This window comes from Mus pahari, chromosome 3, assembly GCF_900095145.1.
Source record: "Mus pahari chromosome 3, PAHARI_EIJ_v1.1, whole genome shotgun sequence".
Taxonomy (NCBI): domain Eukaryota; kingdom Metazoa; phylum Chordata; class Mammalia; order Rodentia; family Muridae; genus Mus; species Mus pahari.
This window is the reverse complement of record NC_034592.1, coordinates 62,589,988-62,601,696: the sequence shown is the minus strand read 5'-3', so window position 1 is coordinate 62,601,696 and position 11,709 is coordinate 62,589,988. Positions and strand designations below refer to the sequence as shown.

The 11,709-nt window shown below is 40.6% G+C and overlaps 1 protein-coding gene across 8 annotated transcripts in view; it reads right to left on the bottom strand.

Annotated features, from left to right (window-relative positions):
- Osbpl6 (oxysterol binding protein like 6) overlaps positions 1 to 11,709 on the bottom strand; it is a 190,511-nt gene that overhangs the window by 16,929 nt on the left and 161,873 nt on the right. For all 8 annotated transcript variants that reach the window (XM_021195072.1, XM_029536029.1, XM_029536030.1 and 5 more), the window contains 2 exons: positions 6,792 to 6,899; positions 4,802 to 4,939 (listed from right to left, as the gene is read on the bottom strand). In XM_021195072.1, coding sequence (XP_021050731.1) covers positions 4,802 to 4,939; positions 6,792 to 6,899 — 246 coding nt within the window. The remainder of the gene's footprint in view (positions 1 to 4,801; positions 4,940 to 6,791; positions 6,900 to 11,709) is intronic.

Genomic DNA, 11,709 nt, shown 5'->3' with positions numbered 1-11,709 from the left:
AAAAAAAAAAAAAAGAATACCTGAGTATCTTCTACAGGATGCTATGGAGGAACAGCTGTTTTGAAGTAGCCCCTTGTCGGTGGTGCTGCATGCCTTTAATCGCAGCACTTGAAAGGCAGAGGCAGGAGGATCTCTGTCAGTTTGAGGCCAGCCTGATCTACAAATCCAGGTCTAGAAAAGCTAGGGCTACATAGAGAAACCTTGTTTCGGAAACAAAAACAAAACAAAACCAACCAACCAAACAAACAAAAAACCCCCAAACCAAACCAAGCCGAAACAAAAAGTAGCTCCCGTCTTATCTAAGGTAGGAGAAGCCAGTATGCTTAACTCAGGAAAATTACCTAAAAGAAGGCCTGTGTCTCTACCCAAAGCATTCTGGATAGGATACCCAGAGCAGCATTATTGAGCAGAAGGTGTGGGAGATGTCAAAGAAAGAAGAGGGGTTTCCCAGTCATTGGGACAGAGAAGCTCAGGAAGGAGGGAGAGGCAGAGGTAAGAACAGTTAGAGAAACATTTACCGAAGGACTGCTAGGAAGTTAAGAGTGACTGTAGCCAAGCACAGGAAGACAGGAAGAAAGCATGACACTGATGGTAGGTTTCTCAGACAACCTGAAGGGTCATTAAAACCCAACAAGCTGCAAGGGAGTCCACACAGAGTCAGATTTAGTCATCCACAAGATGCTTGCAGCTTCAGCTTCCTTTAAGGAGGTGAGATGAGCAGATGCTACACAGATCTCGGTAAGAAATCCTAGTAGCCTAGATAAAATATGACAACTTAATAGGAGGATGAGGAAGAGTATCAAACACTTAGTCATTGTCTTCATGAGAAAAAATAATGAAGCATCCGTGAAAGCAGTTGGCGTAGGGATACAGCTCAGTGGTGGACTGTCTATCTATAATTCATATGTCCTAGCTTCAATTCCCAATACTGCAAAAGAAAATAAACAGAAAACTAAAGTGAAACTCAAATTGAGAGCAAAATTAAGGAACAGTATGAGGTCCAAAGAGTCAGAGCAGTTAAGTAAGGGTACTGGAACAGTTAAGAATTGGGAAACCAAAGTCTCCACTTTAGGCAGGAAAACAATGCTCTTTCTTGTCTTCCAAGTGCAAAGAGCAACCTCTAAAACCAAAGCACCCCTCCTGTAAAAATATTAGCAAGTCCATGAGGGCAAACGGAGTTTGAAAATCATGACCATTCAGTAGGCTTCATCCCCGGAACCTTATAACAGCAGCATAAACACACACTACTTCACTACTAACAAAGGCAATCACTCTTTGTTTGACCATTTGTTTTGGTGCCTTGAGGGTCTTGCTCCATAGCTCTGGCTAGCCTAGAATTCATTATGTAGAATAAGTTGGACCACTTGCAGTGAGCTTCCCAAGTGCTGGGACTGCAGTTATGCTCAGCATGTCTGGATCTTTAGTTTTGCAGTATTCTGAACACATTTGGCCTTACAAGAGATGAAGCTCTTCATCTGTATTGGGAAAGGCAGCACATTTAATATGCACTGATGGAATACAGAGATGAACCAGCAAGCAGGTGCCTCTGGGACAGACAAGGATGGGTAAGCTCTTTGTAAACCTGTTTGTTTCTCAACAGTTTTCTGTTATCATATACGCTGCATTTTCCTTGTTTGCAACCTATCTTTTTAAACTTTATGTTGACATTTTGTTACTTAAAGTTTGAAATTTTAATATAATAAAAACTATCGTGGTTGAGGGCACAACTAAGTGGTAGACAGTTTGCCTAGCATGCCCAAGGCCCTGGGCTTGATCTCCAGTACTGCTAAAAATATTTTAATTCATTTTTAATTTTTTAATATTTCCAGATTTATTGATGATTTTAGGGTTGAAGGGCTGATCTGTCAGTAGAGTGTTTGTTGTACAAGCATAAAGGACCTGCAATCAGGTTCCTAGCATCCATGTAAAAACTGGATGTGGTACATGTACCTCAAATCCCAGCAACGGAGGAGAGAAGACAGAGTCCCCAGGCAGCCTAGACAAATCAATTAACACCAGGGCTCAGGGACAGAATGTGTCTCAAAAAATGAGATGGGGAGAAACTTAAGAAAATACTGGAACTTGACCTCTGTCTTCTATATATACACGTGTGTATGTACACAAAGAAGCACCCAGAGACATGCACATACAAGGACACATATACACACACAGCCCCACACATAGTCACACACACATACATACACACAGAGAGAGAGAGAGAGAGAGAGAGAGAGAGAGAGAGAGAGAGAGAGAGAGAGAGAGAGAGAAAGAGAGAGACAGAGACAGAGACAGAGAGACAGAGAGACTAAGTAAATAAATACCAGGATTGAAAAGAGTTCACATATTTCACATGATACCCTGACAAGACTTTACATATGGACGAGGGAAACAGGATTTTTACTTTTGTGTGTGAGGTCTATAAACAGGGAAAATTGAGAATAAAAATATTTTTTCTTATTCTTGTGCTTCCCCTCTACTTGGTCTCCACAGTTCTCACTGGCTGCGAGAGAGCTAGAGGGAACACCACGGGGCTCTGTAAAGCTGAGCTCATTAGCTTGAAGGGAAGAGGATGCCAAACAATCTCTCCCACCCAACTTCTCTGAAATCGTGGTTCCCACCCTTCCGAGTTACTGCGACCCTTTGATACAGTTCCTCGTGTCGTAGTGACCTTCCAGTCATAAAATTATGTCATTGCTACTTCATAACTGTTATTTTGCCACTATTATGAATCTTAATATAAAATATCTGATATGTAGGATATCTGGTATGGGACCCCTGTTAAAGGGTGGTTCAGCCCCTAAAGGGGTCCAGAGCCACAGGCAGAGAACCACTGCTCTATTAATCTCACTTAATTGCAGCCAAGGAGACAAGTGTCTACTGGAATTGAATGTATACTTCAATCTTGTTTGTTGTTAGCATTTATTAAGGAAAGAGCCATGCTCAAGCACACTCTAGGTTCTGATTTCTCCTAAACGACTGTGTCGTAAGTGATACATTATCTTTCGTGTAGAACTCTGCAGTGACCATAGACCTGAGTCAGAGGTACACACGTCCCATGTTTGTGTGCAGCAACAGGGGCTGGGCTGTTTGCTGTGGTCCACTCACATGGTCCTACACACAGATCAAGACCCTGGGGTGTTACCAAGGTCTGTGTCTTCCCTGTGAGCTAAAAGTGCTGAATCCAAATATTTTGGTTCTAAACTTCGGGGTTCAAAAATAAATCAGGAACTATATTCCAAAAGTGATTAGGCACGTCCCTGCAGACACAAGTTTTAAAGCAGACACTAGGCTAGTAGATCATTCTGGAAAGAAGTAGGCCATTTAAAAAAAAAAAAAAAAGATGTAGCTTTTAGTAGACAATTTTCTGAAAGGGTTCTGAGGTCTCGTTAAGTAAATGGACTGGTAGCTACCACAGCCCCAGTCAGGTAAATTTTGATGTGAGCACTTCTCAGAAGCATCATGGGCTGAAAGAACGTCTCCCTTTGTTCACTTAGCAAAGACTTAGTGAATTTACCAGACTGTTTGAGAGATGAAACAGTGACGTCTCTACCTTCATGGGACTTGAACTCTAGAGGTGGAAACACACAAAATACAGGGGAAATAGATGAAACAAACTGTGTTGGGGCGTGCTAACTGGGGGGTGAGAAATGCACAAGGCATTCCAAGGGCTAGAGGAGAGAGGGAAACAGAACGCTCCGGTGCAGGCAGGTCAGCAATCACCGGCTTCCCTCAAGGTGGCTTCTGAGGAAGGAATTAGACTGTGTATGTGGGGAGAAGCTAACATACATATTTCTGGGAAAAACTCTCCAGTCAGCATGGACGCCAAGTGCAAAGGACCTGTCTCCACCGTCCACTATGGAACAGGACACTCAACCTGCATGTACTCTGCAGCTGTGACTGGGATTCACACACCTGTGCTGGACTCACTAGGTGAGCTTGTCACGTGTGTTAGGGTGGAGGCTTGAGGAGCTTTCTAGAGGGTTCTTACCATGAGACACTCAAGAGACTGGAACAGGTTAGACAGACCCTGGAGCAAGACCTTAATGGAAGAGGAGTGACAACTCTGAGAACATCATGGTGACTATCATTTGAGTTTATTTCTTGGCCTATTCCTGAGTACTGTGGTAAGGGCAGAAGATGTGATTAAAGCTGCTATTTTTGAAGACCTCTAAAACACATGGCACAAGGAGAGGTATGTAGTCCAGTTAGTTCTTTCCAGTGTGGGTTGTATAAAAGACTACTTCTCTTTGTTATAACAAGAGACAATATAGTGTCTTTAGGAAACTGAAAACTCCAGGAATCACTCCTTTGGCTGCTGGAAGGATCTAGAACACAAAGGAACATGAAGCTACACCTGAGTACACAGATCAGAATATTAGCATTTTTGTGTGACAGATAAATTGTTATTCTAAGAATACTGGGGACTGAGACATGATCAGATTTGTCTTGTAGAATTTTTAAATCCCCCAACAGAAAATGGTTTTCCATTTCTCCCATCCTTTCTGCATTACAAAGTGGCCCTCACAATAATCACAGTTACTGTTGGTCTGGTTACTCTGGAACATATATGTTTGGTTATTTCCCTTTATTCATCCGAGTTAAGAGCTCAGAGTTTCAGCCCAGAAATGCTTTCAAGTGCCAGGGAACGGGAAGCACCGTGGCTTGCTGGCTTGAGCTCTGCTTTGATGTGAGCATCTTCCTGTGATATAAACACATACGACAGCTCAGAGTCCCAGAGTCTTAGGGCTTTACCCAAACTCACAGTTTCAAGCAGATGAGACGGACACACCCAGGAACCCACCTCATTCTCTGATGAACTTGCAGACAGGAGCACCTCTTGGGCATCGAAGAACTCTGACACAGATTCTGACATGGAGAGGCGGCTCTCGTTGGCCACCTGCTGTGACAGAGGGAGGCTGACATGGATTTGCTCACCAGGCTACAGGAGAGAGAAGCATATGACAGAATCATGTTTTCTCTCCAATAAGCATTGCTGTTCCTCCAAATGAATCCGGTGATTTCTGGAGAATGCCAAACTGCCTGTTAACACTAGTGACAACATTTCTCTTGTCACCATGTATGAGTCCATCTGCTGTGTCTAGCGACTCCAAAAGGCAGAGTTGAAAGATGGCAATGTTACAACTTGATTTCAAGACTATGCCCTACTGATATCAAATGGAATTTAATAGGTGAAACCTCTATTAAAAATGTCAACTGACTGTAGTCTTAGGCCTGTCATTACTAGTTATGGTCTAAGCAGTAAATTAAGCCTCAAGAAGTATTTACAGAAACTTCTAAAGACAACTAAGCAGATAATATATAAGATTAATTTCTCAAATAGGAGGCATATATATATATATATATATATATATATATATATATGCAATTAAATTTCCAATTAAATCATGAATTTTAAACCAATGAAACAAGTCTGTATTACTGAATGTCATTTCAAGTCAAGTATTGTTTATATGTGCAATGGTACAAACTTTAAAGATTTTTTTTTTTATGTATATGAGTACATCATTGCTCTCTTCAGACATACCAGAAGAGGGCATAAGATCCCATTACAGATGGTTGTGAGCCACTATGTGGTTGCTGGGAATTGAACTCAGGACCTCTGGAAGAGCAGTCAGTGCTCTTAACTGCTGAGCCATCCAGCCCCAGAAAAAAATTTTTTTTGAAAAGAATGTACTATATATTCCAATTCACTTTTCAGGTTGAAGAGTCCAATTAAGGATTATAGAGTAATTTTAAATTTTTCATTTATTTACTGGGTGTACATATGGGGGCACACATACATGTGCATAGTGGGAGGGTCTGAGGACAATCTTCAGCAATCAACTCTTCCTTCCACTCTGGCTCCCCAGAGACTGAACTCAGATCGTCAGGCTTGGTGGCAAGTGCCTTCCGTGACTTGTTGAGTCACCTTGCTGGCTCTAAATGTTTTTTTATTTAAAGTGGTACATTTTAGAAGTATTCCTAGACTCAGTCATTGAATGTATATAAGTGTGATTTGAGGTCAGCGGCACCCTAAAGATGAATGGGAATAGGTGGGCAACCTAAGCCGAAAGTAAGATGCCTTGGGATATTTCAAGCAGAACACTGAGAGTGACAGAGTAAAAGACATGGCTTTTTGCAAATATGACCTTAGGGTTAGTTTACACTCGTTAGCATTAGTTTGCTAGATGCATTGCAGTGTACAAAGCTCACGAGCATTAAATAGCCATTTGACAAAAGCTCATGTGCATTTTAGCCTGCATCCTTTATGTTTTCTATTTTCATGCCATTTCTTCACTATAAAAGAAAAATACAATAGGACTATGGAGGGTTGTTGAAAGTGACTTTTTTTTTTTTTTTTTTTTTAAGCAAGAACAGGCAGCTTCTTTCCCAACACAACGCCCTTCAAAGAAACCTTTAAGCGATTTTTTTTATTTAACAATTTCTCAGCTAAAATGTTTTTTCAACACTCCATCAGACATTTGCTGATAATGAACACGTTAAATGAAGGAGTGAAAAGATGCAGACCATAAACAAGCTGAGACAGATATATAAATGAACTATTTGGCGACATTAGGTGAACATAGAAATAAATAAGCGGGACAGTAACCACTAATAAAAGGGGTCAAGTTCACCTATGCCTCTCTACTTCAAAGACTACCGAGCTGTCTCAACACAAATGTTCACACAGAGAATATTACGAACAGAAAACCGTTTAAAATAGGAGAATATATGCATTGGTTTAGACGCCACAGAAAAGGTATTCTATGTCCACTAATAATAAGCCTTACCTCATCGGGGCTAGGGATAATATTTACACTGACAACGTGATCACAAATTGTAGACTCTGAGTGTATTCTGTTCAGCCGACTCCGGAGCTCAGCGTTCTGGTTCAGTGCCTTAAAGTAACAAAAACTGCAACTGTAACTGCACATCAATAAGCAAGTGTTATGAACAAACATAAGGGACAACTTGAGACAGCAAATTCTGAGATGTTCTCTGATTCTGGGGGGGGGGGCGGGTGTCTTACCATGCGCTGGACCATGTAAGTTAAGAAGGAAATAAATGACATTATTTATTTAATAATGTCAGAGTTATGAGATTAATTTTTTGTAATGTAATAGCACTATTTAAATAGGTTAGTAAACTGAAATATTTAATGGGCTTCATAAAAATGATACATGGATTTTTATTCTCCTTAGAGGCATATCCATTATATCCAAAACCAGTCTACCACCACATATATATTACTTTGTGCAGTCTGGAATGATATGATTATATATGATATATTATACATAACATATATGATAATATATAATATATGATAATGTAATTCTTTTATATTTTCCTTTTGTGCTACTCTCTAAAGTTTAGGATTCATTTCAAAGTCATCATCTTACAAATATTTGGGATAATTAATGAACTGGCTTTAGTGTAGAAAATTATCTTTCAGTCTGAGAAAGGAAATGGCTGTTTTTATTTTTTCTAGGAGCACATAATTAATCCTCTTGTCAGTACAGTGGAACCAACAAAGGCAGCCTAGAAGGTACTTTGGCCAAACACTACGGACACAGAACATAAGTCCAACAGCAGCCAACTCCGAGTTTCAGTCCACCACAGTACTTTGAACACACCAGCAATTAGCATCCATAAAACAGAATTTACACAGTCTCCCACATGCAGCCACTGTGTCTTATACAAGAACAGAACAGCTTCACATAAGCATGCCCTTCTCGGGCTCCTGTGCTGAAGCTCAGAGAGCCGTCTGCATTTTGTGGTCCACTTCCGTGTCAGGATTCAGTTCACTAGAATTTTATCAAGCTTCAGGTAGAATGGCTCTGTGAGGACAAGGCCTGTGCAGGAATGGTCAACCCCCTACCTTCCTGTTAAAAGTGGGAATTTCTAGATGGACATGGGTGTCTTAAGAGTAGACAATATATGCCAGGGCTTACTAAGGGACATCTGCCAGCTTCTGTTTAAAGCCTTTAGAACAAGTTTGTATGATACATTAAGCAACACATTGGATCTGATATGACACGCATGGGTAGTTTGAAGGTGAATACTAATCCAACAGCATTGCATTCAGGGAGAGGAGGAAATGTCTGGTTATCTAAGAAACCATGGACAAACTAAGCAAGAGATGTGTGTAAGACATGCACCTCAAAGGAAAAATTCTAATATCTTGTCATTAGTATACGTGCTTAGATCATTTTTAAAAAGTATTTATAAATTTATTTAATGTATATGAGTTCTCTATATGAACATATATCTGTGTGACAGATGAGGGCATCATATAGAAGAGAGCACCAGATCACATTATACATGGTTGTGAGCCACCATGTGGGTGCTGGGAATTGAACTCAGGACCTCTGGAAGAGCAGCCAGTACTCTTAACTGCTGAGCCATCTCTTTAGCCCACTCAGATCATTTTTAATAGGAGCAAAATCCCACTTACGAATTTGAAAGAAAAAATGGTTGCTTCAAGCTATTCCTTTGTGGCTAGCTTACTTGTTCTTTATATGGTCATTTCCTTTGCCCATAAGTATCCACAGTTACTGAAATATTCGGGCCAAATCTACCTTGCCACATGTACATGGGAGGGCTCTGGTAGAGCAGTTGATGAGCTGATTGGCAAAGACAATCTTGATCTGAGGCTTTCAAATAAATTCTGACCACCCATTCTTTTAAAAATGACCACACCTTCTGTTGACACTGGAACAGGTTCATGGACCAACCTACCCCCATGAAATCACAAGAGTAGGTAATGCTCTTCTTCAGGGAAGGAATGTTATAAAACACATGTTTTCTATTAATAAGGCATGTCATGCAATCTCTTACTCTGAGTATTTAAAAATTCAAAGAGCTCACTGAAACTCTCATCTTAGGCAGTTTTCACTAAATGTGATCCTGCCTACAGACATTAAAGGGGCATACAGGAACGCCTTAAGCAGTAAAACCAGTAGGAAGTGAACTAAATGAGCTGTTAAAATTGTTTGTATATTTTTTAAATGTGAAAATAACCTTTTCTTCTTCTGACATATAAAGGCAAAACTTCTGGGAGTGGGAAGACGAGTTTTTCTTGATTTTAAGACCAAGTAGGTAAGACATGTAAGCTATGGGTGGGCCTGAATCCCCTCTCCCCACTTTATTGCTCTTTTGAGATATAGCCCATGCCACTTTAAAACTTGGAATTCTCCTTCCTCAGCCTCCCAAGTTTCTGGGATTACAGAATTGTGCTACTGTGTCCTGGCGATAAGCTGTGTCTACTTTGATTTATAAAGTAAGGCAGTTGTGGTGGGTAACTTTTGATGCTCATTTCAAATTTGACTAGAACGTCAAGTTGAGATCTTGCACAGTGCTCCTTGGTCAACATTCTGAAGAACAACTGCACACCCCCAAGAGTGTCAAGTAATTCTGAACCTGAGGGTTTTCTGGTGTTTACATTTGCAAGGAAGGGGCTTTGTGTACTTTTAAGGGCCGACCCAGGGCATATGCCTGCCTACCAGGAAAATGACCCTGGTGTTTTCCCATTGTGTGTAGCTTACTTAGCCATTTATTGGGCTGGTCTGGAAAGAGATGTTTTCAACCCACATCTTTAATTTTCTTAGTGTTAAGCCCCTGTTTTCTCCTCAATTATGTGGCAAACAGGTATCATCACAATAAAAGAAACATCTTAAGTGTGTTCCTTACTGACAAAGTTTCTTAATTCTGTTTTGTTTTGTTTTGTTTCATACTTTTTAAGTTTTCCAAATTTCAAAAGTAAAATTTCTGAAATTATTGCTAGTAGTTCAGATCAAGAATCTGCACTAATTGCCATGGTGAATAATTGCCATTGGTTGCCAATATGTTGACACTAAGAGAAAGAAAACAAGCTTGTATTTTATTTTTAAGCACAGCACAACACATTTTAGTTGTCCAAAATGTCAAAGTTGTAACAAACCCAGAACTGAACCTAAATTAAATCCTGCTTCTATTTCAAACAGACATCACCTACACGTCATTCAGAGCAAATATTTAAAAGAAATGACTTCTTTGATAATATATATGCAGTGGTAGATATAAGACATGTTATAGGACACAAAGGGTGTAGAAGTAAGTCACTCCAACGCCGGTAAACTCAAGCCAGCAACCAGGCATGCACCAGCCCGTTTCAGCAATCTTCCTCAGGCTGGCTCCTCCTTTTGCCTTGATCATCAGTATGACTGTGAAATTTGCTGCAGCCAAGTGTGTGAAAGCTGGGCACAGTGTTCCTCAGCAGGGCCCAGCGCCACCTTTTTTAATGGCATCGTGGAAACTGAAGCTACTGAGGAACAGAGGTATTGAGAAAGCGATGGCCATTGAAGTGATACTCGTATGTGAAAGAGCCCAGAAGAGGGTGCAAAATAATGTAGGGAATGTGCTCAAGGAGAGGGAACAGAGCAAGGAAAAGGGGGGCAGATCCCAGCCATGGGTACCAGCCACTGAGCAAGAGAAACCACAGACGCCTGCCTGGAAGAGCAGGGCTGCTTTGTCTTGTACATAGGGGCCAAGGCCAGCAGGAAGAAGCCCTGGCACTAGCACTAAGCTGTGCCTACAGTTCTTCACTGAGCAGTCATACAGGGATCCTCTGTACTGCCTGTTGAGCCTGGACTGTGTGGACAGCCCCGCAGACCACGCCCATCCCCCTTGCCTTCTGTTCCCAAATATCCCAGCATCTAACACATTCAGAAAAGCAGTTCCTATTTGCTCTGTTCAAACAGCTACTATCTGAAGTTCCGAAGTATAAGCAATCCTTACATCCCCAAAATCTTCAGACAACAGAGGGAAAGTCACCCTAGACTCAGGGAGACACTGTGGAATTGTGGGTTCTGGGAAAGGAACATGGTTGCCTGAGTTGGAAAAGGATTAATAACAGTGGGCAAGAATTTTCATACAATCAAATCATTTGAGTAAGGGTAAAGCTGGTTCAAAAGAATGAAAAAAAATTAATGCAAAAACTGCCAAAACTCAAACTCGGGGCAAATATCCTTGTTTTGTTTTTTGTTTCTTTCTTTTTTTTTAATTTAAAAATACTGTTATACTTAGAAAATGAAAAAGAGTATAAAATATGTTTTTAAATTCATACTACTGTGTCAATCTTTCTAGCATTTTCTCTGCTGTGCCCCTTTTAAATTATTTCCCAGGTGTGTGCCTTGCACTCCAAGTCTGCACTTTATTCAATAGCCATAAACACAGGCTTCAGCCCCTTTAGAAACATGATTTAGATAGCTGCTCAGTAAGCAATGGTTTCCTGTTATCAGACACATAGTTACTAAGTGTTATTATAATACATTGTGATATCTGCATAGACCCACAGAGACAATGTAACTTAATATATAGCTAAAAAACTATAAAGGATCTATGAAAAACATTTTCATACTCCCTAAATTTGATGGAGTCCCAGGGAACTGTAGAATTCAGAGACAAAGAAATACACTTGGAATTCTTCTCCTATCACAAACTATTTATTTTTTATATGTGTAATGTTGTGGTTAGAAAGATGGCATATACTACTGCTGAGGTTTTAAATGACACCATCATGTGTGCCTTGAGCAAACATTTGGCTTATAGTCTCATTCTCAAAATATTTCCGCCGGGCGTGGTGGTGCACGCCTTTAATCCCAGCACTCGGGAGGCAGAGGCAGGCAGATTTCTGAGTTCAAGGCCAGCCTGGTCTACAAAGTGAGTTCC